Below are 26,772 nucleotides of genomic sequence, written 5' to 3' on the forward strand. Positions count from 1 at the left end.
GTGCACCCTGAGCGCGCCTGCTCGGCTCACGTGATGCAGCGTGTAGCGCTCGCCCCCGTGCCCTGTCATGTGACTCATTGTTTGCAGTGAGAGCTGTGGGAACCCGGAAGCGCAGTCAGTGTGGCAGAGAGTCACTGAGCGAGTGACATCGCCTGCCAGGACCTGCAGGTGGGGGGGAGAGCGGCTGCTATGTGGCGGCCCCGAGCATGGTTCAATGCCCTGAGGACTTCGTTCAGGAGAGACGAGCAGCCGCCTTACCTGAACGATGCCACCGGCTTCGACTTCTCGGAGGAGATGGGGGACGGGGAGGAACAGCTGCCTCGCTTCAACAAGCTGAGGGTGATGGTGGGGGACGAACCGCTGGCTGCTAACGGGGGCCGCCTGAGCCTGTCCTCGGACGACGAGTCCCTGCTGGACCGGGACAACCCAGTGCAGGCCCGAGCCAAACCCGAACCGTGCGAGAACTGCACAAAGGAGAGGGAGAGGAGAAGCCACAGCAAGGCTAAGAGGAGGCTGGGGCTGGCTGCACTGCTCTACCTGCTATTCATGGTGGCAGAGCTTGTAGGTGAGTCACCCCTCTCTGTCTTACTGGGACCCCTCTCTGTCTTACTGGGACCCCTCTCTGTCTTACTGGGACCCCTCTCTGTCTTACTGGGACCCCTCTCTGTCTTACTGGGACCCCTCTCTGTCTTACTGGGACCCCTCTCTGTCTTACTGGGACCCCTCTCTGTCTTACTGGGACCCCTCTCTGTCTTACTGGGACCCCTCTCTGTCTTACTGGGACCCCTCTCTGTCTTACTGGGACCCCTCTCTGTCTTACTGGGACCCCTCTCTGTACTGGACATTGTTTACCGAGTGGGAACAGATTGGGACCGTGATGAATACTTTTTGAGCTGTTCATCTCCTGTAACTTACATCACTCATTATGCTCAGGCAGCAGTCTAGCTGGGCGAGCATGATGAGAGATGGGATACACAGCATTTTCAGTTCCTAAGATTATCCCTCTGTGTCTAAAGAGCAGCAATTGGTAATAGTTCACATGGCAAAGAGGTTCAGTGTCTTGGAAGACAAGAGGTGTACCAAAAGGTATCTGTCAATCGTCTAAGAATGGCATGGACTTTTTGGGCAAATAGCAATGGTGTAAACATCCAATGCAGTGACACGTGGTTAGTACTGCCTCAAAGGACATAGTCATTGTTTGGATCCAGCACACACAAGGGTCTGATCACCCATAGGCTCAATAGTTTGGAGTGCTACTTCAACCACTCCACAACCTGTCACCAGAAACACTGCGGCTTAGTTTAGTGACTGGTGTCTATAACCTGTCCCTGTAGGTTTTTCTATGTAAGCTGTGCTTTTTCAGAGAAAAGTCAGTGTTTACCTTGCTGCCTAGTAACACCTCTAGTGGCAGTAATTCCAACAGCCACTAAAGTGTCTCCTGCCTCAGTGTTGCACAATAAGCAGCATCTACATTGAGCATGGAGGTGGCACTGAACATTCCCCATAGAGATGCATTGCTTTAATGCTTCACTTTGGTGAGATGTTGATTGGTAATTGATAATCTCAGTTATGGAGGCTGGCCAGCTGCGGCGAGTCTGGCACGGCGTTGGAAAACAGTTGAGTGAAAACACCATTCCCATTCGATCGTAGGGGGGCTGGTGACCTAAACATACACATTTACTAACACACGCACGTACAGACGGATGCATGCACGCACAGAGACACGCACACATCCTCTCACATACTATCACACCATCACAAAATATTTATTATTTGATACACACAAATAATCATAGATGTACACAGACAAATACACACACACAGATGTACATGCATTACCGATATACACACACAAATAAAAGTGAAGACATATTTTTAGCCACTCTCCTGTTTCCTACCTTTTGGGCACAGGAAAGTGGCTTCCCTGGGGTCCTGTGGGACAGGGCACAGCAGTAGGCAGATTGTTGGGGCTGGCTGCGTCTAATGGGAGTGGGCTGCCACTGTCCAAGACTTCTCTCCTCCACCTCTCTCGATCTCGCGTGCAGCTCACTGTGCGCCGGGAAGAAGTGAAGGGATCTGCAATTACTTCCTCCTGGCGATGAAGCCGCGCAGGGAAACGATTGTGCGGGTGGGTCTGAGAAATGTGGGCGGGCATTGAGTCTGTGAAATGTGTGCGGGCGGGCATTGAGTCTGTGAAATGTGTGCGGGCGGTCGGGTCTGTGAAATGTGTGCGGGCGGTCGGGTCTGTGAAATGTGTGCGGGCGGTCGGGTCTGTGAAATGTGTGCGGGCGGTCGGGTCTGTGAAATGTGTGCGGGCGGTCGGGTCTGTGAAATGTGTGCGGGCGGTCGGGTCTGTGAAATGTGTGCGGGCGGTCGGGTCTGTGAAATGTGTGCGGGCGGTCGGGTCTGTGAAATGTGTGCGGGCGGTCGGGTCTGTGAAATGTGTGCGGGCGGTCGGGTCTGTGAAATGTGTGCGGGCGGTCGGGTCTGTGAAATGTGTGCGGGCGGTCGGGTCTGTGAAATGTGTGCGGGCGGTCGGGTCTGTGAAATGTGTGCGGGCGGTCGGGTCTGTGAAATGTGTGCGGGCGGTCGGGTCTGTGAAATGTGTGCGCGTGGTGAACAGAGACGATTTTGGCAGGTGTCCTGTTGTGCAGCCTCCGCGCCGGGAGAAAGTACTTACAGCTCACTTCCTCCCCGGTACACCAGGATTGAGATAGGAGGGAACGGGCTATCCAATCCCAGGAGCCAAGGCAAAATTCATAGTCACCTGGCGCCTGGGATTTGTCGAGCCCTGATTAAAATCATTGCATCAATTTTTGTGCAAGTATATCTTTCGCTATATCAGTGTTTTTAGTGGCGTTCACTGGTAGTAAGATTGTTTCCTTTTTAATTGGAAACATTTGGTCACTTATATGTATTGACTTTTTATCTATACTCACACTATATTGTGTTAAGCCTACCACTGCTCCGCAATATTGGTGGGTCCTAGATTAATACCAACATGGGAGACAAATCAAATAGTGTTAAAAAAGCTAAATTAATGTGAGAAGAAACGCAAATGAAATCTTATTATCCAAGTCAGAGGTATTCAGTAAAGTGGGAATTGTCGGAATGAAATTCATATCGCTCAATACCCTGTACATGAATTTTCCGTTCTTCTTCTAGCCTTGCTGTGGGGGATATTGGTGCTTGGGCTAGGTCAGAGTCTGCACCTCTACTGGTTGCATACCTCCGTGAACACTTCCTCTTGGTCTGGTGCCCAGCCACTGGGATTTCCAGCATGCACTCGGCTTCACTGAATGCTGGTACCACAGCAACAATAGGAAAGAGTGCCCTCTTACTGAACTACATTGACAGGCTTGTTTTTTTTGTTTGTTTTTTGCCCGATGTAGACTGGAATATTTCTCCATAATCTAATGTATGGACATGGTTTTCCACACCAAGCCCAACGTTGGAGGAAATGTTATATTATTTATTTTTTCATTAAAATACACACACACACATCGGATATACAGACTTTCAGATCTATATTGTGATAATTCAAAGCTTAGTAAGTACCCCTGTCAATGTCCAGGGTTCTTGGTAGTGTCCCCAATCTTTATAATTTAAATTATTTATCTTTATTTTTCCGTGCATAAAAGAAAAGCAGTTACAGATGTATTTGCAATGCCCCGACAGCATAGACAAATAATAAAGCGTCAAACATTGAAATATTAAGGCATGACATGGACACACAATGCACAATTTTTATGATAGGAAGAATGGTTTCAAGCTGACATGGAGACAGTGCTGGCTAGGCGTAGACTATCAGAGTATAGAGATTTACACTAGAGGCACTGTGACTGATAAAAATTCCTCCCAGGAGGCCCTCCAGGTAAGCTAGGTGTGAGTCCCACATTGAAAATTAAAAAATGCAAAGGGGGGTAAATTAAACAAATAGCTTGACACACTGTGTAGGTACTGTGGGTGTATTGATGAAATAACATGCGTGAGATGGTTGGTGCTTGTGCTCAGTTTAACCGATGCCCCGCTGGGGTACTCCACATTCCTGCCAGGAGAGTCTCCGCGCCAGGTCCTGTTGTCCTCCCAGGGAGAGACCTGCAGACATATTTTGGAAATAAGGCAAGCATAGTGAGGTTTGCAGGATTCTATTGTGTAGCCTCCAAAACCAGAGTGAGCTGTAAGGCAGGCTGTTTGGGATGTAGCAGGCTTCTTGGGTCAGCGTTAACTGCCCTGCTGTTGCTGTGATGGCTGGCAGTTTTCCGATGAGCAGCTTGGGTTCATGGCGAGCTCGGTGTTGTCCTCCTCCATATTCGAGCTCCCTGCACTTTGAGCACAATGGGTTTGCCACGGGATCATGCCCTTATAATGCCCTTATGGTCCTGGTCTGTATAATGGCAATGTAAGTTGCCATAATACAGACCCTGACTCGAGTATAAGCCGAGGGTTTTTTTTCAGCATAAAAATGTGCTGAAAAACTTTGCTTATACTCGAGTATGTACGGTACTTTATCTATATCCAATGCTTAGTGAATATACCCCTAGATAAGTGCTGTAGAACATCATGTAACAAGTAACCGCTGTTATATCCTGTACGTTTCTGCTGATTGGCCTTATTTCCTATTTCTCCAAAAAAGCTTTATTACACAAAAAACACACGTATGACAGGTATCAACATAGATATCAAAGAATTAGAAATGCAGAAACATCTCTGTCCAATATGCGAACAGTGACTGCAAGTAAAGCAAAATAGAAAAATAAATGATTATAATCAAAATGATCCGATAGAAGTGGTGTAGCCACTTATCCAGAAAAACAGTATTATGATACCTGTATATACTGATAAACAAAAAGATACATACCAAAGAAAACCGGAAATATGAGAAGAGGGGGTACAGACATCAAAATACAAAAAATAGCCCCCAACGTTTCGGCGTTATCCACCTTTATCAAGGGAGCATCCCTTGATAATAAAGCTTTTTTTGCATTTTACTTGGTTGTGCTCATTCTTGTAGTTTTTTACTTGTTATTTAAGTAGGTCATGTATGAAAAATAATTTAATTTAATAGATGTTAAGTTAATCACCAACAGGAAACTCCCCATGAAGTGCTCTTTTGCAATATGAATTATAACCTGATTGGCAATGTAAATTAGGATGAAGACAGCTTGCTTTTTTTTTTTTTTTTTTTCAAATACAGCAAATTCCCTGAATGCAGTGACATGGGAAATCAGGTGATAAGTGAGCCATTTCACCATCTTACTTTCCTCTCTGTCTAACATAATATCACTGAATGTCCCTATTTTCTCTTTTATGACATTCTTTCAGATTTTATCTACATAAATAAGTTATAGATTCCCATAACCCTAGCCTTTTTCATTTTATTGCAGGTGGATATGTTTCCAACAGCCTTGCAATCATGACGGATGCCCTTCATATGCTTACTGACCTTATCAGTATTATTCTGACCTTGCTTGCATTGTGGTTGTCGGAAAAGTCTCCAACTAAACGTTTCACTTTTGGATTCCACCGCTGTGGTACGTATGTGCTTTGACATTACCCTAGCAGATTAAGTAAAGTTTCAGTAGGTTAATAAAGTTAGCAGCTTAGTGCTATTGAAATAATCACTGGATAGTAGTAGGGGGTAACCCTAATGTTACCAAAAGGTGAACAGAAAAAGTGTATACTATTCCAGATAGGGAGGTAGTAGATAGATAAAACTTTTATTATTCTAATTTATTAGCGAAGAGCCGCCCGAACGGTGAAACGCTGAACTAATCTCAACTTGTAAAAACTACACTGATGCTGATCGTGATTTTACATAACATTTAGTGGATGCAGCATGATAACCTCCCCTACCAAGTTGTCTTTGGTTTAATTCGATATTACTAGATAGCTAGTAAGATTTAATTTGATACATGATAGTACAGGTGCCCTCGAATGCACAGTTTAGCTTCAGTGTTACCTGGGTATCACTGCCCCTTATCTGAGGACTTTCTAGCTCTCTAGTCTCTCAGTATTTTGCAGCTTTAAAAAAAAAAAAATAAATAAAAAAAAGACTTTCTTTCTAGCCAGTTCTTTATTTTAACAGCTTAGATTTGCCCTCCTTTTTTGTGACATACAGATTGATCTGTCTCTGTAACGTGGTATGATTTTACCTTCAAGGCATTATTGAGACCAATATTGTCACTATAGACATTGCTCTTTCAAAGTTGGCTAGTCTGTATTCACTACACTGCTCTTAATATACTACAACTATTGATTGTTTAGATAGCACTGTGCCACATTGTATCCAACTCTTGTATACCATTTGGATAGCACAGTGCTCTATCGTATCTACCGTGTTAATCTGAAAATAAGACAGTCCCCGAAAATAAGCCCTAGCTTATTTTCGAAGGATGCTCATAAAATAAGCCCTAGGTGCTAGTTTGCGAATCTTTGTTTGGGGAATTTTCCCCGAACATGCCACATAATAATGGCATGTGTACATAACTACACCTTACTTTGTACTGTTTCGTAAGCTGAAGTGGGGGTTCTCAGACTGTCAGAATTATTTAAAGCATGCTTATCCCTTTCTGTCATGTATCTTTCTCCAAACATTTCCTCTCTCTGAATCTGTTCTTCGTTTCAGTTCTTTTTCATTAGGGACTACTTCATCCACTGTATTTTTCCTCTGTTTGACAAAGCTTGAAATTAGGTTGAAACTTAAAGCAAGCTCCTCTTCATTGACACTATAGTCACCAGAACAACTACAGCTTAATGGAGTTCTGGTGAGCATAGTCAGTCCCTGCAGGCATTTCTATACAAACACTGTCTTTTCACAGGACTTTCCTTTAGAGATTAAATAAATGCATCTCTACAAGGCAATGCCGTTGGCCTGTGTCAGAGCCACTTTAACTGTGAAATCATGCATAGAATTCATTAGGGAATTCCGAAACTGAGGCCAATATAGCCAAACTTCAAAATTCTACAACTGACCATGGAATTGCCAAAGTTAGAGAATAGGCATAACTCCCCATCTCCTCTTATGTCCAGCTTAGCTATTTTGGTCTACAATGTGAAATACCCTGGCACTTGCAGGGAAATCCAAATTTAGTAAATAACTCCATATGTATAAAATTTGTAATCTAAAAAAAGAGTAAGGGTCTGATCAAGGAGAGGCCCAAATCACCAGACCATAGCTTGAGTTTGTGCTTATGGTAATCTATTCTAAATGTAATATTCATTTTCTGTTGCAGAGGTCATGTCTGCCGTTATCAGCATGATACTGGTGTATGTGCTTACAGGTATCTTGTTATATGAAGCAATTCAGCGTACTATTCACATGGATTACACCATTAATGGAGATGTGATGCTAATAACAGCAGCCGTGGGTGTTGCTGTGAACCTCATGTAAGTTACAATTAACTGAAATAATTCATGGGAATGGATCATAGTTATTCTCATATATATATATATATATATATATATATATATATTTCTCATAGATACTTACTTGCATGCATACATACAGGACTTAACATGTAAAGTCTTATGCACTAGCCAGGCCTTAAACATTACTTGCCAATGCAACTCATAGCATACCCACCAGTGGTGAATTTTTGCTGGTATTGGACAAAAGTTGACAGTGGAGCTCCGCCCTTTATCAACATTATTATAGAATGATTGCAACAGAACAGCTTTAAATGCATTGGGGAAAAGTTCTCTCAGCTTAGTTCATGGGTTTTTCTACTTATGAGAAAAAGTAGGGCATGGCACAAAAATGTTGGCATCAACACAATGCAAATAGCAGCTAACAATTAATTTAACTTTTCAAACTGGTAAACCCTGAAAAGAAACGTTTAACTACCAGCACAGTTCTTCTCAGAGATCTGGTTTGATCATGTATTTTTTTAGGCAGACCATAGAACAGGGCTTGGCTAAACACACTTTCCATTATTTTTATTATTATTGTTGGCATTTATAAAGTGCCAACATATTGTGCAGTGCTGTACAATTTACACAGACCAATACAAAAGGTAACGAGGGCCCTGCCCGTGAGCTGCCCATGAAGCAGAAATACAACTAGATACAACTTGATGTGTCTTATGACGACCCTTCTCAGCCGGAACTGTGTGTTTTAACTGCAAGTTTTGCCATACGCTAATCCAATCTTTTTAAATCGTTTACTCATTTTCTATAGGAAAAGGGAAATTAAAGTTAGGTATTAGGCCATTCATGGTTGTTGTACAATATATTCCAGGGGTATTTGCACAGGATTGTGAAACGGCAATCGCACCCAATGTGTGTCTTCAGGATTGCAGTGATTCCCCACAGTTATCAGTCAGGAGAAACATAACATTCTTAAAAAGCTTTGGTGGCACAATTGCTGCAAGAAAAGTGTTAAAATACATTGCATTATCTAGTTTTGAAAAGAATATTATTTTATGGGGTTAATTTGAATGAGTAGGCTGCTTATACTGCCTGTCTTGGCAGGGGACCCAGGAGTCCCCACTTGGGCTGAATAAAATTTGCTTTATTGTAACGTGGTCAGCAGGCCAGGATAACAATAAAACACAATATGAACATGTAGAAAGGATCTTGTTCAGCATTCTGTGTTTCACACACCAGGGGCCTGACCGCACGTTCTGTGTTTATTCACCGTGAATACATTCTCTTTCAACCTCCTCCTTCCTGCATTCAAATTTGTATAGAAACTTTCAAACCCAACCCCTTGTTGTGAATCTCTCGTTGCTGTCCCTGTTTAAGATCACTAACTTGTATATGATAAGTAAGTGCCTCTCCCACCTCTCTTAAATGGATCTTATAGATGCCATTTTAAAAGGAACACTATAGTGTTGGGAATAACATGTATGTGATGCTCCTCTATCGAGTGCGGCCCTGCTTCACTCATTAGAGCTGACAACACTAGACTGACACTGGTGAAAACCGTTCTTAAACAGTTTGACTACTTTCTTTGGGAGGCTGCCAGGGCATTCCTGCCATGATAATTACTACAGCTAAGATGGAAAATGTTTGTTTCAATTATAATGCTTAAAGGGACACCACGGAGGGGGGGGGGGGGGTGTAATTTACACCCGGGCCACCCATTAATCAGACCACAATAAGCACTCATCTTGTCGAGGGGCACCGGAGGATACTTGTTGTGAGCCTGTCTGCCCCGGCACATACTGATTGTGGCTTGCGGCCTACAGAAGCCAGAGGGGGGTTATTCCTGGTATCCACTGGCTGACGCCTCTATCGACTCTACTCTACATAACTACTACTCCACGACTCTTGATCGCGGCTGACTCACCTAAGATGGGGGACATGCTTCTGCTCCACCAGTCTGGTCTGAAACAGCCCATTGAGACATGAGGAGGCGCTGCTAAATACATGCTGGAGCGCTTGGATGCGATCTTCGCTGGCTTCTGGGCCAAATTGGAGACTCGTATTAGAGCGACACCTAATCAATCTCCTGAGGGAGAGCACCCCAAAGAGCTACCCTACACACCTGCTGAAGGCCAAGCGGTTTCCGGGGGTTATCCTGCTACACGACGCGGCATGTATAAACAGCCTCACTCCCCCCCCCCCCCCGCACGGCCAAGAAAGAGAGAAGGTGCAGAAAGCCACAGCGGCGAGCAATGCTTCTCCAGCATACCCAGCAGCATGGCTGCCACTACCCACCTCGACCACGGCAGAGATCCAGACTCCCTCGGCGGGAGGCGGGAACGGCATGACCCATAGGTCGCCCCCTTATGCTGCCAAGCACACAGGAACGTCGGCCCATGGAGGTCACAGCCCTTCCTGTTTCGACGCCACACACGGAAATAGCAAGAAGGGGAGGCAGAGCCTGGTACCAAGCTATCTCATCTCACTTGAACTCTAAGTGGCATAGGCTAAATGTCCCAGGCAGACTCCTAGAAAACCCAGTGTAGCCAGTGTGTCGGCCAGTTCTATCTCGCTAGCATGTTATATCTTTGATTGTATTCACTTTTAATTCCTTTGCCTAGAACGTCTTAACTGATGGCAAACTACCAGATACTCACTCACCCTAGAAGTGCCTAACTAGCATGTTCCAACTTATACGTATACATTATCTCTTACTATGAAGTTTTACCAGTTGAGTTCATCTTGCTTATGGTTGATTGCTATTATACTAGAAAATGTGCCGCTTTTCTTAATGCTCCTACTGCTATGCCTGAAACTAAGCTTGAGGATTGCTATTGGGGCACCCCGAGCATGTATGTCATTGTCACTATGCACAAATAAAATTATTTTTTTATTTTTTTTTAAATGGTCACCACAGGCAATCTAAATGAAGTGGTCTGGGCGCAGTGTCTCTTTCTGTTCAAGCCTTCAAAGTAAAATCTTGCCATTCTGTAGCAATGGTAATGTTTACATTACAGGTAGAACATGCCTCCCCATTCCCTTTCCCCAATTAACACTATAGCATTAGCAGTACATGTTTATATTCCTGACACTATAGTGTTCTTTAATTAGTGATATGTTGTGATAATTTGTAAAACCACATTAAAATCCTCTGCCTATGATGTAATCCCAGAATTGGAGTAAGTGTAGTTGCTTTTCAGTTTAATTACCTCGAGAATAGTGTGAATGACAGGGATTCAACAAACCTGGAAGCATGGAACAAGGATTTTGATCCATACTGTCTCGGAAGCATAATTTAGTAGTTCACACTGCAGACCTCTATTTTTACCTCATCCCAAAAGCACTTTATTGTATGAAGTTTGAGAACTTGCAGGTTATTAGAGTTCTAAGGAATCACAGTAGTTGTTGTGAAACCATCTTGAGATGATGGTGCATTGTCCTGCTGGAACTCTCTATTGGAAAATTGGCAACACCCACAGACACTCACCTGCTTAGTTTGCCTTACTTTCATACACTCATTTAAAGGGACACTACAGTCACCAGAACAACTACAGCTTAATAGAGTTGTTCTGGTGTCTATAACCTGTCTCTGTAGGCATTTTAATGTAAACACTGCCTTTTCAGAGACTACCTTATGACGACCCTTTTCAGCTGGGACTGTGTTTTATTAACTGCAAGTTTCGGAGAAGAGGCAATGTTTACACTTCCGATCACTCAGACTGCCACTAGAGGTGCTTGTTGGGAGATGCTCAGCATGGAGACATTGAACTTTCCCCACAGAGATGATCTCTGTGAGGAGATGCTGATTAGCCAGTGTGGTGTTTGGCTCTACTTCCCACCCTGCCATCTTGACCGAGATCAACAGAATTGACGATCTCAGCAAATCCAATGCTTTTCTGGATTGGCTGAGCGCATCATTTCTCATGAGGTCATCTAAAAAGGCGGATCAGGAGCGGAGCCAAGACAAGTTGAACCACACAGTGTTGGAATAAAGATAATTTTTTACTCTATTTAAGGGGCAGCCACCTAAATAGATTTTTTTAACACTATAGGGTCTGGAATACACGTTCGTACTCCTGGCCCTATACTGTTCCTTTAATATGTTATCTCTAACTCGTACTTGATTAACCACACTTACATCGCAGACTGCCCTGGCCAAGACCTGGCTGGAATTCAATGGCAACAAACTAATTGCCATAATTCAGTGATTGCGTGTGCCTCTTCATTGCATACGGCTTTCCTAAAATGTTTGTCATTTGCAGTTTATTGAGTTGAGTTTAAACAGAGCTGACCAACAAAAATGAGTTTATTACTCAATAAATTCTTCTATTGAGTTACTGACGTTCTTGACTGTTATATTTTTCCTTTATTGTTTTAAATATTCTGCATTTTGTGGCAAGTGTGTAAATGACCTAGGTATTTCTTTGCTTGTTGTTTTTTATCTCTAACTTCTGCCTCCATCACCATACTGACCATATTATTTCATTGTTTACAGAATGGGCGTTTTGTTAAATCAAGCAGGACATCTTCATTCCCATTCTCACAGTCCCACGATTCAGACCCACAGCCACCAAAGCCATAGCCACAGTCACAGCCACAGCGGTGGCAGCCTGGCAGTACGAGCTGCATTTGTGCATGCGCTCGGAGATCTTGCTCAAAGTGTTGGCGTACTTATAGCTGCTTACATAATTAGATTCAAGGTAAGAATACCTTTCCTGTAGACAGTACTCACATTCATTATTTACTAAAGTCTTCACTAGATCAGAGCCACAAACCCATCAGAATTGGAAATTGTGTATTCTCAACTGTGTTGTGCTCAAAGGAAAGACAAATAATGAGTAGCAAAACTAAGCTAATCATACTGTACAAGATATGTGTACTTTTACAGACCTATGGTGTGCACTTTTTGTCTCTCGCTTTGTGTTTCTTATTTAGTGACCTATAACAACATAGAAACATAGAATGTGACGGCACAAAACTACCACAACGAGGACATAGTCTTAAATAAGAGGGGCAAAGGTTTAAAAATAATATCAGGAAGTATTGCTTTACTGAGAGGGTAGTGGATGCATGGAATAGCCTTCCAGCTGAAGTGGTAGAGGTAAACACAGTGAAGGAGTTTAAGCATGCGTGGGATAGGCATAAGGCTATCCTAACTATAAGATAATGCCAGGGACTAATGAAAGTATTTAGAAAATTGGGTAGACTAGGTGGGCCGAATGGTTCTTATCTGCCGTCACATTCTATGTTTCTATGTCTACTGCACCACCCTGATCTATTATTTTAGTTACCCAATCAAAACAATTGGCATGATATCCCTGAAGTAAACTCATGTTGTCTCTGATCTTGAAATCCATGTGATTTTAGATGTTCAACAATCTGATCTTTTAACATGGTATCAATCACTTTCAAATTCAGGATTATTAATTAAAGCGACACTATAGTCACTTAATGTAGTTGTCCTGGTGAGTATAGTCTGTCCCTGCAGGTAGTTTCATGCAAACACTGTTTTCTTTCACAAAAAAGACAGTGTTTACACTCCTCAGGTGGCCACTAGAGGTGCTTTTTAGGGCAGTGCTGCACATTGTACAGCACTGCCATTTAGCGCCTCCACGCTCTGCATTGAGATACTGAGTTTTCCTCATAGAGATGCGTTGGTTCATCTGGAATTTTGCTGGATCATGGTTTATTCAAACCATAACCTCCATATATCTACACATCCAATGGTATTGTGAGTACTGTTTTCATTATTTTTCATTTTGTTTTTTTTCCCGCTGCATACTTTGAGCAAGCACCACTTTGGTAGTTTTACATATCTTGCCCCTATTTTTTTTATTTTTTTTTATCTGCCTGCCTGCCTGTAGCTATACCATGGCGTTGATCTCCCTAACTCACTTGCAGCCTAACCATATCATTCCATCTTAAAAATGGTCTTCATCCCTTTTAATTATGCATTGCAGCAGAGGGTTGCACTCTACAAATAATCAGCAGAAAATGTTTAGAAAATGAATCTGTATTTGTTGTTTCTGTTGTGTAGTCCACAATATACTGTATGTTTTAGATCTATGGGCTTTTCCACCATTGTCTGGAAAAGCATGGGACTCATTGCCTGTTTGCCTTACGAGGTATCACAAATGCCCTATTTGAATTGCTTTTTGAGAAGGTTTTCTATCAAAAGAAACCAACATACAGATGATTGAGAAAAAAAAAAAACCCTAAAGATTACCATAAGAGCGTTCTTTTTTTTCCTGACAACAAGTAAAGGAAAAACAAAAATATCCTAGAAGTAGCAAAGCAAAAGAAAGTTCTGACTCGAAATTAGTATTAAATGAATGAATAAATGGTTCCAGAGGAAATCATCAGTTTGGGCCAGAGAAGGGAAACGGGTGATTCAACAGAAATGTAAAATATATTGGAGGCCTTAAAGGGGAACTGTCACTTTATAGTTACTAATATGTATTTGTGAGATGTCTGAAATAAAATGAAATGCAGAAATCCTCACCTATTTATCCTGTAACTCTGTGCCCTGTCTAAGCTCCCTGTCAGAAGCTCAGTCCTTTTGCGCTTGGCCGTCAGCATACAGCGAAGTGGAGAAATTAAACAATGTTTCTGTTCTCCTTTGCAAAATATGTGCCGGGCCTGAACTGGATTGTGATGAATTCTACTAAATCTTTAATATAGGTTTAAAAGAAATCAGAACATTACAATTAATAAGTTATTTTGCAATATTTTGTGTTTTGAATGGTGGTCCTCCTTTAACAAAGCAAAAAAAGGCATGTTTTATTGTTATTATTATTGGTATTTATATAGCGCCAGCATATTCCGTAGCGCTTTACAATATTATCAAATTGGAAGATTTAACAATAAATGAGACAATTACAAGAAAACCTACGCGAACAATAGGTTGAAGAGGACCCTGCTCAAAGGGATTAGTCTATAGGAGGTGGGGCTTAACCCCTTAAGGACACATGACATGTGTGACATGTCATGATTCCCTTTTATTCCAGAAGTTTGGCCTTAAGGGGTTAAAACACAACAGGATAGGAAATAGCAATCAAACAAGGTGGGAGTGAAGCAGAGCAGCAGGAGAGAATAGAGTGCTGCCCTTTAGGAGAGAGCAAGAGACAGGTATGTGGGGTAGAGGTTACTCTGGGAGGCCATAAGCTTTCCTAAAGAGATGGTTTTAAGGCACAAACATTGAAGACTAGGGGAGAGCTTGATGGCAGTGGGCAGGCTATTCCAAAGGAAAGGAGCCACCCGTGAGAATTTAAGGTAGGGAGAATTCTTTCCATAGCTGTTTAATCTTGTCGGTAAAGTAGCATGCAAAGCTATAGGCTGTAAGGTTAGTTTAGGGGGTGGCCACAGCAGGGCAAAGAAAAGGGAGTTAAAGGTATTAAAAAGACGCATGGGATTGCAGGAGCTAATGAAGGAGGAGAAGTATGACTGTTTGGCAAGTGATGTGCTGTATGAATGCAATATGAATTTGTAGTGGAGGAAGTCAGACTGGGTGCATGACTTCCTCCAGCAGCGTTCAGCAGAACAGGAGCATCTCTGCAGGTAGCTTGTTGAATTAGTGTGCCACGGTTGGGGGCGTGTTTGGAGCGGGGCTGCAGCGTTCAAGGCTGAGGTCAGGGTAGTTTATATGAGACGACAGCCAGTGAGGGACAGGAGAAAGTAGGTATGGATAGACGTTGGGAATCCATATTAGCTGATAGCTGCTGGAGGTCAATATAATTCATATAATTTGTAGATAGTTAATTGTGCATAATCTGAAAAGAGAGGGGTGAACATTTTAAGAGTAGCGTAAGAATTTTTTTTTTTTTTTTTTTTAAGGAGCCATTAGGAACCTCTTATATGTAACCCATTTCAGTGTTTCTCAATTTTCTATGGAGAATGGAGAAATACCTCTGCAGTTGTAAAAATAATTCCTACGATCCCCTGCCTAGAGAATGTAATTACGATTAATTTAAATTGTGTACACACTAATATTTAAGTTAATACCATATTTTGGAAAAAGCCGAATTAAAGTTAGTAAAGAATATTGTAAAACTAAATATAACGTAACGTAAATATTGTATATGTAAGGAGGAGTTTATGATCTATTAATCTGAAGTATAAAAGTCACAAAATTAAAATATTACACACAATTGTTAAACACGGACGCACACATTTACACACACAGGACGCTGACACACACTCACTTATTTGACACACACTCACAAATTATTATAATCATTTTTTTTTAAGTCCACTCAGCCTCCCTACCTTTGGGAGAGCTGGAGCGGATCCTTTCCTTGGAGTCTAGTGTGGCTGTTATCATCTTCATTGTCTTTTTGCTTTGCTCCCTTGTGCACTGTTTAGTGATGCCAGAGTATCGTCATGACTTGGCTTCCGGCATCACCGTAGTGTACTGTGCGCGCGAGTGGATCCGATATTACACCTCCCTCACAGTTCGGCTCTAGCCTTCCCCTGGACACTGTATTTGGGCAGAATAGGCACAGCCATCTGGCTCGTGGCAGGTCCCTAAGGTGGCCAGCTGGCCAGTTAAAGGCATATTCCCTGCTGTTGGTGCATGTACCCCATGGGTTACCTGCACCACAGGTGGAGAAACCAGGACACACATTGACACACTCAGTCATGATAATACAAATGGTGACTTAAGTTTGTTATATCAGAAATATGCTAACTAGATGGACCCTTATCTACTGTCAACATTGATGTTTATATATGACCTAGTGCGTGACATTCTAAAGCCACAAAATGCTGATATTCTGCCGATCTAGATTACATTGACTATTGTCTGTTTCAAAGATACTTGCTCACACTGTATGTACATTATTTACATGCAAAGAACATTTGGCTTAGCCTTGTTATTTTGTTATATTGCAGTACTAATTTAGCTCATTGTTTTATCTTTCAGCCAGAGTACAAGCTTGCCGACCCAATCTGTACATATGTATTTTCTATACTTGTCGTTATTACTACTTTGAGGCTAATACGCGATACATTTCTCATACTACTTGAAGGTAATGCTTGTTTGCAGATTCAAATTTTGCTCCTGAAATGTTTTATTCTGAATACTCGTCCATTCTCTTTCTATATAAGTATCAGTGCATAATTCTGGTCCTTATCGCCACTGACTACATTTTTGGGGGCTATTCTCTAAATAAGAAAACATTGGCAATTGACTAGGAAATTATAAACAATGAACCAAAATATCTGTATATGAGAATTCCCAGTATGGCCATTTTGACCTAGTATGTGGAAACCCCTTAAAATGCACTGTTTATTCAATATTGTTGGCGTGTAGGTGTGGAAATGTATCTATTGAAAGGTCTGTTTTATGAGCAGCAAATGGATATATTAAAGGCTCTAAGCACCAATCCACTACATCTTAATTTAGTGGTTTTGGTGCAGAGATGCTTTCCTTTTTCTTTGTTTCAGAAAATGTTTGTCAGACAGGCAATCCACCAGGGGCTCTTCCACACAAAGACTGAATGCATTTAGGATCATTATGTGTTATACACAGTGTGTTAAATTCCGTGTTTCTCTGTGAGAAGCAAATGGCGTTTGCAATGCATGTGCTGTAAGTATTCAGTGCATTAGATTGGGCAAAGATCTTCAGTGTTAATAATTATATTGAGGGGTGGGGGCAGCTGCTTTGAGGATATTATCGCAGTGCTAGTTTGCAGGTTAGGTTTATGGCTTTTTTTTTTTTGTTTGAATTACAACTGGGATGGGAAGAAAACACAATTTTTTTTTATTTTTTTTTATATTTAATTTGTGTTTATTTGACAATATTGCAAAAAGTTACATGACATTTGAGATTTGAACAAGGATATTGTAGCAAGACTGTATCACATGGGTAAACAAGTTAAATTTTATCTTCACTTCTATTGTACTATATCAACATATACATCAACGTGGCCAGACATGGTGTCCTCGACCGATAGCTAGGTTTTGGCCCATGTTACCAGTACGAAACAGCTGTATTGGCCGTAATGCAGATTAGGGGGAGTCAAGTGGTCTACGTCGGTCTTACTGTGAACTCAGTCTGCTATGAAAGATTGTAGCTCGTGCTAGCTCGAATGTGGCGGCTACCAGTTGAGGGTCTGGTCCATTGGTAGGGTATGGGGCCAGGGAGTGCGAGGGTATATGGGGGGGGGGGATATGTCAGTGGTCTAGTGCGTTAACTAGGTTTCTCTTGTCTGGGAACTGTTTGGAGTATCCGTCATCCATTCCCCCTATCTACTTCCCCCTCAGAGCGTTCTATGGAAGTCCACTGTCTTTGAAGCGTACGTTGGACTCGCTGTGGGACCCTCTGTGCCTCCTATATCCCCACTCAAAATCTGAGTGTGTGCTATCTGTGGCCCCCCTATGTGGCTGATGGGTTCCCAATTGCGGCTTGGCCTCTAAAACGGATCCATTAAGGGTCTTGTGGTTCCCGCCTCCGCGCAGGTGCAGATGCTAGGGTCGTGTGTTCTGGTTTATGTAAGGATTATGTCCGAGCCATATATGTACTAAGTGTGAGTTGGTGCTAGGCCCAATGTGGTGGTTCGCCTAACGGGTTGGGGTAGGATGGGGAGGGGAAGTCTAGGCGTGTGGAGGACAAGGAAAGACTACCCCCCCCAGGTGTCCGCCCATGCCGCAGGGCCCGCCCCCGCCCGCTTTCTGCCGCTGGCCCCAACGACCTTAGTCCAGTGTTTCCCCGTTTCTACCTGGGTCTAGGCTGAGCTGTCCTACAATGTTCCCTCCTTCCGGGGTGCGGGACTGGGGTTCTAGGTCCCTCTTCGGGAGATGAAGTCTATCCACGGCATCCACGTCTGTAGGCATCTCTCTGTGGTTCCCCGTAGGGAAGCTGTGAGTGTTTCCATAGAAAACACTAATTTATCTATTTTATCTATTGCTTCTTTAAAAGAACACTGCAGTGTTGAGAATCCTATATCCCTGTATAGTTCCCTAGTCCTTATTTAGAATAAACCTCCTCCCCCCCCCCCCCAAACATTTTTCCAGCACTGAGACTCCAAGTTCAGATCCAAAAGGAACATTGGGGATATTATGCATAGCAAGCACCGCATGCATCCATTGAAGTGCTTCATATATGAAAGCATCAAATATATTGCTTTCCTAAGAGCTTCATTTGATGATGTTCACCATCCTCATGGACTTCGAACGTCACATGACCAAGTTTCACTTGGGTGTTGCCTCATTCGCTTCTAGCGACTGTCTACAAAATACCAGCAATTTACATTAAAACTAGAGGTCTACTGCTCCCAAACTACTCCATTAAGATAAAGCGGTTGGGGCACATTGAGCAGTAATTTAAAGATTATACTCTGTTTACAGTAGGCGTGTTGAGTGAGATAGTCGTACATGCAACTGCATATAGAGTATTCTGGCATTGAATTGCATATATTAGGTAACAAATGGTAAACAAAATGGTAGCCGTGCTTAGTGAATATTCCCCTTCACATATTATGGGAAATACACCAACAAAGTAAAATTATATCAAATAGTCTCAATGTCAGTTTTGTCTTAAAAAAGAATGTCTCCAGTAGAGAGGGTATAATAATAGTAACACAGTATGTGTATTGTGGTTTCTGTATCTAATCCAATGGAAACTGTGTCCACCTTAGAGATTAGTGAAACACAGATATAGTGTAACACTGTTACTTTATTTAGCCCTCTATTTTATCCCTTTTAGGAACTATTGCACAAAGTAATGGTGTTGCTTGTCTCCAAGGACCACAAAAAGGCATTAGTTGCAGTACAGCACAATAGTCTTTAAAGGGTTACCACTCCGTTGGTGCAGTGCTGCAAGCCGCTCCTGTGCACTTGAGCCGGGACAAATCATTGGCACCTTGGAAGGATGCCGACTTCTGTTACCACTGAACCTGCTCCTACAATAGTTAAAAGGGACACTATAGTCACCAGAACAACTACAGCTTATTGAATTTGTTCTGGTGAGTAGAATCATTACCTTCAGGCTTTTTGCAGTAAGCACTGTCTTTTCAGAAAAAATGCAGTGTTTAAATTACAGCCTAGTGATTCCTCCACTTGCCTGCCACTCCTCAGATGGCTACTAGAGGTGCTTCCTGGGCCAGTCCTGCCTAGTGTACAGCACTGCCATTCATTGTCTCCTCCCTCTGCATGCAGACACTGAACTTTCCTCATAGAGAGATTCATTGATTCAATTCAGCTCTATGAGGAGATGCTGATTGGCCAGGGCTGTGTTTGGCTTGGGTTGACTCTGCCCCTGATCTGCCTCCTTGACAGTTTTCTGCCAGTCCTATGGGGAAGCATTGTGATTGGCTCAGACCACCACTTCTGATGATGTCGGCAGACAGAGGCAGTTCACATGAAAATGGGGCAGAGGTAGCAGCTGCAGACTTTAATACAAGTAAGATTATACTATATTTAGGGTGGCAAGAGGGAGCAGAGGGGCTAGATGGTGGTTTTAACACTATAGAGTCAGAAATATGTTTGTTTTGCTGACCCTATAGTGCTCTGTAGAATCAGTTGAGGGACCCTGACTGTTTTCTGCTTTCCTGCCTTGCTTGCTTCTGGCTATGTGATAAAGGCAGCAGTGTTTAGCAATTTATATCATCTGGGCTAGGTCACTAAATGTTATGTCACTGAGGCTGCATAACACACAAACTTCCATTCAAAGTGCTCCTAATGCCTTTTTGTGGCCCTTTGAGACAAGCCACCACCATTACTTTGTGTAAGAGGTCCTAAAAGGGATAAAATAGAGGGTTAAATAAAGTAACTGTGTTTCTCTGATCTCTACAGTGGACACATAGTTTCTATTGTATCTGATACCAGTGAATATACAGGACAGTGTGCTATTATTATTATTATAATACCCTCTCTACTGGAGATAGGATTTTTCTTTTTAAAGAAAAAACTGACATTGAGACTCTCACTATTTGATCTAATTTTACTTTGTGTTTCCTATAATATGGGAATATTCACTAATCGCTGCTACTATTTTTTTTACCATTTTAAAACTTTTTTAAACTTGAAGGTTTTATTTTTTTTTTATAAATCTTTATTGCGTAAAGATGTCAACGAAACATGGATCATGCTGTTACAACATCAGTATCAGGCATAAGTTTCATACGAGTTAATCAACTTTACATCTGAACAATAAGTTTGTAGGTAAACACAGTTACAGCTTAACTTTCCACCCGTGTGGGTGTTTTTTTTTTTTTTTTTTTTTTTTTTTGTATGTCCATACATGAGAGAAAAGTTTATAGGTGATAATATCACAATGAACGACATAGTCGGAGGTTTAAAGGTAAGGGTGTGGCACATGGTCGGCAACAAATAACATTTCGATCAGACCTGCAGGAGCAAGAAAGAATAATTCCATCATGCGAATGTGAGATATAGCTTGAGAGGATCTACTAGGAGTTCCACGTTTGACGAGTGAGATGGGCCGGATATCCACAACATTTAGCCTGCCACTGCCCACCAAAGACAAGCTATAGCGTTAGAGGTCGTGAGAGTGGCCTTAACCTAGGTCTCTCAGATCTCAACCAGACCATCCTATCCGGGGCAGTGGATATCATTACCCCTAGCCAGTCAGCAGAACGTAGGGGTTTCCCTCCCGTCTAAAGTCAGCAGCTAGATTCGGTTCTTATGGCTATGACCTCTCCAGAGGCGTTTCTGTCTTGGGTCTGTCAGTGCTCTAATGTATTGGTTCATGGGTCGTGGACACGATCAAGCGCTATGTGAGATTTAGGTTCGGTGATGTGTCGTTCCACTGTATCTTAGTCCCCCCAGCCTTAGGCCCTGTGCGAATCAATGATGCATGTGTTATGTAGGTTATCATCTCCTTCTCATCTAATGCTTAATTGTGTCGTAAGAAGTAAGAAAGCCACGGTGGAGAAGGCTATGTCATCTTTACTATGTTGCAGGTGGACCAGACTATAAGCTCTATTGCATGTGCTTAGGGTATTAGGTGTGGGGGGGGGGAAGAGGTGGGAAAAAGAGGGGGGGGTGTGGGAAGGGGGGGGAAGGGGGGGGGAAGAGAGGTGGAGGGACCGTGGTCGGCCATGGTGGTTATGTAGGTTACTGTATATGGTGTAGTAGCCAGTTTGTAACTTGAGATTTAGGGATTATGCGTTGGAGGTGGGTAGTAGTGGCTCAATGCCTCGTGTGTCATAGGTTAGGAATCGGTAGTGTGTGGTAGCTTGTGGTGGTCTACAACCGTCCCCTCTGCTCCCGGACTCCCCCACACCGGCACCCCACCGGCCTGACATACAAAGTTGCTGTGGGAAGATGGTCAAGGCGAGAAGGCAGGATAGGGGGAGGGGGGGGGGGGGTAGAGTTGATCACGATCCATCACGTGGTGCCCGTCCCCGCAGACGCTCCCTCCGCTGCTCCGGCATTACCATCATTTCGCCGGTATCGCGAGATATATTGGAACCATGGGAACCACATCTCTGCATGTTTAGGTCCGCGGTCCATCAGGGAGGCATGTGCCGCCTCAGCTGCCTGTATATCTTCGACTCGTTGTATCCACTCCTCCTTAGTGGGTATCTCGGTTGTTTTCCAGTGTACTGGTATAGAAGCTTTAGCTGCATTCAGAAGGTGCCGGAGTATCGATTTCTTATATACCGGGATAGGTTGCGTCGAAATATGGAGTAGCGCTAGTCCTGCACTCCAGTCTGTGATGTCCCCCAGGATAGACGTTATCTCGTCTCTTATCATTATCCAATATATGGTGATGTCTCTGCATGACCACCAGATGTGGGCCATAGTGCCCCTGTCCGTATTGCAACGCCAGCAGGTGGGAGAGGTGGATGGGAAGATCTGGTGTAGCCTTGTCGGTGTTCTGTACCATGATGAGATCAACTTATAATTTACCTCTTGATAATGCGAGCTCATAGAGCTCTTCTGTTGCCAGATAAGTGCTTTATCCCATTGAGGGGTTGAGAAGTTATTCCCAGTTGTTCCTCCCATTGTCGCTGGAATGTACCGGCGGCGGGTATGTCGGCCGTTATAAGGTTCTGGTAGAGTACCGATATCGCATGTTCCAGGAGGTCGCCTCCGTAGCAAAGATTCTCGAACCAGGATAAATTCCGGAATAAGCGATCCTTGTGGGGCATGGTGTTGAAGTAGTGTGTCAGTTGTATGTATCTCAAGACGGCGATGGGGGTCCTAGGTTCACCTTCCAGCAGCGAGTCCAGAGTGCGAAGTGTCCCAGTCCTTAGCACTCTGTATATTGGTATATATGTCCCAGTGGTTGCGATAGGCCAAGCGCCGGGTGGGAGCCCTCCCCCCACCGATATGTTGTGTGTCAGGGGGGTCATCGGGCTAGGAGTGGGAGAGATGTGGGACTGGCCTCTCATGGTCCTCCAACCCTGGATCGTCTGCAGGACCGTCCCGTCCTCTCGGTGTTGCGAGACAGAACTCCCATCGCCTCCCCAGATCTTAGCCTCGATTGTAGGGCCTATAAGGCCTCTGTCCAGCTCCACCCATTGCTTCCAAGTTGTGCTCGCGTGCCAGTCCAGAATACGCTGCAGTACTGTGGCTTGGTAGTACTTCTTGAAGTCCGGCAGTGCCAGGCCCCTTCTATGTCTGGGTCGAGTAAGTATGTCATATCGCAGCCTGGATCTTTCGCCTCGCCACACATATCGGATAACTGCCGATTTCAGGGGAGAGAAGAAAGTTGTCGGTAGTGCAACTGGGATGGTCTGCATTAGGTAGAGAAGTCTCGGGAGTATGTTCATTTTCAGAACTGCAATACGACCATGCCAGGAGATGTGCGGATACGACCATTTGGTCAGGTCAGCGACTATCTTTTGGGACATGGGTTGAAAGTTGAACCTGTATATGTCCGACGGGTCAGTGGGTATCCAGATGCCGAGGTATTTCATTCTGTCATGACACCATCGGAACGTGAAGTGTGGTTTCAGTGAATCGTATTCTGACGAGGGTAGCGTGAGGTTCAAGGCTTCGCATTTCGCAAGGTTAAGCTTGAACCCTGATAGTTTCCCATATTTATCAATTTCAGAGAGGAGGCAAGGCAGGGTGGTTCTGGGGTTACGGATAAAGAATAGCAGATCATCCGCATATGCAGCTACCTTATGACACTTCTCCTTCCATTCGTACCCCTGAATGTCGGGGTTCAAGCGGATCGACTGAAGTAGCGGTTCCAGCGTTATTGCGAACAGCAGGGGTGATAACGGGCACCCCTGACGGGTGCCGTTATTGATTGCGAAGTCGGTTGTCGTGGCTCCGTTAACCCTGATCGTGGCCCTAGGCCTGCTATACAGCGCTGCTATCCAAGTGAGTAGCCTTTGTCCGCATCCCATCTGTCGAAAGAGTCGCTATCATGTAGGTCCAGTTAACGCGGTCGAACGCTTTTTCCGCGTCCGTCGACAACAGCATTAGGGGAGTTTTCGTTCGCCTTACGTGGTGTTGAATGGAGAAGAGTCGGAGAGTGCTATCTCTAGCTTCCCTGCCCGGGATAAAGCCAGTTTGGTCCACGTGTATCAAATTTGGGAGGAGTCGTTTCAATCTAGTAGCCAGAACTTTAGTGAGTAGTTTAGCGTCCACGTTGAGCAGTGAGATCGGGCGGTAGCTGGCGCAGGACAGCGGGTCTTTCCCTGGCTTTAATAGTACCGTGATGGTGGCTGCCAGTGATTCCAATCCAAAGTTTCCCCCTTCCCCAGCTTCATTAATTGCTTTGGTCAGCCATGGAAGTAGGGTACTGGAGAACTTTTTATAATACCCGACCGAATAGCCATCCGGTCCTGGGGCCTTGCCGGTTTTAGAAGATTTAAGAGCTGCCGCGAGTTCTTCAGTGCTAATCGGGGAGTCTAGTATCGAGGCCTCGTCCCGGTCAATCGTGTTCGCGATGGTGCAACGTAAGTATTCCTGGGTCCGCTCAGATTGTCGTGTCGGAGACTCCCTGTCCAGTGGTGATGGCAGGTTGTACAGGTTTTGGTAGTACATCCTAAATTCCTCCGCGATTTTTTGTGGGAGGGGTGACACTTCTCCCGTCGCGAGCCGTATCTTGTGTATCTGTCCGGGAGGCGAAGGGCCCTTGAGGATTCTCGCCAGGTATTTGCCCCCTTTATTCGCGTGAGCGTAGTAGAAGCCTTTTGAACGCCGTAACGTTCTGAGGTGCCTTTTCAGGATAAGATCTCTAAGGTTTCTCCTTTTTTCCATCAATTCGCCATATACTGCGTTAAGATGGGTCCTTTTGTGTTGGCGTTCTAGTTGCGCTATAGATTGGTAAAGGTCGGTCATTTCCCGCATCGCTTCTCGTCTCTTGATCGTGGCAATGCGTATGAGTATTCCTCAGATGACACTTTTATGGGCTTTCACCCGTCTCATAAGGTCACCCGTCTCATCCCTCCTATCAAAATTGAGTGGTGAGCTTACTTATGCGTCAAGTGTAAATGGTCACGTGTGTCGTACGTGTACGGATATTATATGCAGTATCTTATAAACTTTAAACATTACAATTGAGTTTCAAAACCAGACATATCAACTCTTTACATGAAATACTAAATGCAAGATAGAAAACATAGAATGCTAAGTAACAATCAATGAATATTCTAGACTGAAGACTACCCATGTGTCCTGAATCGGGTCCCCTTAGGCTATGCGTTATCCAGTGAGTGTCAGTGTCACTGTACCCCGGTCCCCGGGCCCCTCTTAGCTCCATCAAATTCGTGTTGTGTGTACGGCTCCCACTCCCCAGGCATAAGGCCATCCCCCCCCCATAAGAGTGTGGTGTCGTGTGGACCTCGAGGTCAGGGCACCGTTTCCCCCTATCAACCGAAGGCGAGGATGTCTGAGAGCTGTCATACACGTTAAGGACATGACGTGGATAATGTGCGCGTGGAATTTCCCATAGTTATATGTAAGTATCAATCATCGGGGTGGCACATATAGGACTGATGGGGTATATGTCCTGCCGTGTACTGATAAGGCTCATTTACATACATCTATCCTTCAGTGCAGCGTAAGGCAATTACGACATGAGTGTTATCTCGGAGACCTCTATCCTATTACCTAATAACAGTGTAGCGATGAGGGATACAGATAGCATATAAATGAAAAACACTATGGAGATATGCGTCAGGCAATACAAAGTACACAAAGTTAACATTGGGAATGCATATTCTCGTGTTCTGCCGTGTTGTAGGCTAGACTGAAGCGAAATCCAATGACTCATATCGGCAGGCAGTTCGGAGACAGGCCCCAAAACCCCAAAGACCCCATCCCGATATCCCCCACCCCACAGATGTTTCCAGGGCCCTGGTAGCGACTGAGTCAGGAGGGCGGGGAGGGCAATGAAGGGGTGGCGGTACCATACCAAGCATAGTGCCACGAGTCCAGAGACCCGGAGGGATCCCCGTTTAGAAAAAATATCCCCAAAGTACCTGAGGTTGTCGGCTGTAGATAGTCCGTCCCCATCGCCGGGTGTGCGGAGCGCAGGCATCGGCCTTCCCATAACAGGACATTGAGGTACCATTACGGCTGGTGGGAACTGTAATGTCGTTGAGATGACACCGTGCGAGAAGCAGGCCAGGGTAAGCGAAGATATCTAGAGTGGTTGTGGTAGCCTTCATCGTGTAAAGTTCTTATTCTTATTCTTCAGGAGAGGTTGGGTTCCTGCGTCGCCTGGCGAGCTCACGTGGCGGAGATCTTGCGTCCCTGCGTCTGCTCCCTCTTTGTGGTCTTGGAGGCAAATTTGAAGGGCCCAGTATCCAATTCGGTATTGGCAGCGGGGGGAGGCCGAGTTCTTCCAGGAAGCCCGGTACGTCTTCAGGCCCCCTAAGAGACACCCAGCGGTTACCTTGTCGTGCCATGAGGGCGAATGGGAACCCCCATTTATACGTAATGTGGCGGTCCCTGAGGGTATTAGTGACCGGGCGTAATGCGCGGCGCGCTTCCAGGGTTAGCGGGGATAAGTCATTAAACAACGATACCTGTGCCCCCCTGTAGGGCCAAGCCGGTCTGTCTCGTGCCTTTTGCATGATGGCATCTTTCGTTGGGAAGGAGTGTAGGCAGCAGAGAATGTCCCTCGGGCCGTCTTCCACAGTACGCGGTCTTAGTGTTCTGTGGGCTCTTTCGAATTCAATCACTTGTGGTGTGGGTGTCTGGAGTATAGATTGGAATAACTCCGTCAGCACCCCCTCCACATTTTCGGTGCCCTCTGATTCCGGCACGCCTCGGACTCTGATATTACATCTTCTGCCCCTGTTATCTACATCCTCAAGGTGCCTCCTCATGGCCAGGAGCATCCCCCCCTGGCGCGCCACAGCCGTGTCAGTAGTTTGTAGGCGCGCTGTGTAGGCCGCAGCAGACTCCTCCACGGCGGCAATGCGGCCTGTGTGCGAGGTCACCTCTGCGCGGAGCCCCGCTAATTCTGTCCTT

The 26,772-nt window shown here is 44.4% G+C and overlaps 1 protein-coding gene across 1 annotated transcript in view; it reads left to right on the plus strand.

Annotated features, from left to right (window-relative positions):
* Positions 1–2: 2 nt before the first annotated feature.
* The window catches only part of SLC30A4 (solute carrier family 30 member 4), a 31,326-nt gene continuing 4,556 nt past the window's right edge, over positions 3–26,772 (plus strand). Inside the window, exons 1-5 of the mRNA XM_063449015.1 lie at positions 3–565; positions 5,388–5,534; positions 7,236–7,389; positions 11,864–12,068; positions 16,289–16,394. Coding sequence (XP_063305085.1) covers positions 190–565; positions 5,388–5,534; positions 7,236–7,389; positions 11,864–12,068; positions 16,289–16,394 — 988 coding nt within the window. The 5' untranslated portion in view covers positions 3–189. The remainder of the gene's footprint in view (positions 566–5,387; positions 5,535–7,235; positions 7,390–11,863; positions 12,069–16,288; positions 16,395–26,772) is intronic.

This window comes from Pelobates fuscus, chromosome 3 (genome assembly GCF_036172605.1).
Source record: "Pelobates fuscus isolate aPelFus1 chromosome 3, aPelFus1.pri, whole genome shotgun sequence".
Taxonomy (NCBI): Eukaryota; Metazoa; Chordata; class Amphibia; order Anura; family Pelobatidae; genus Pelobates; species Pelobates fuscus.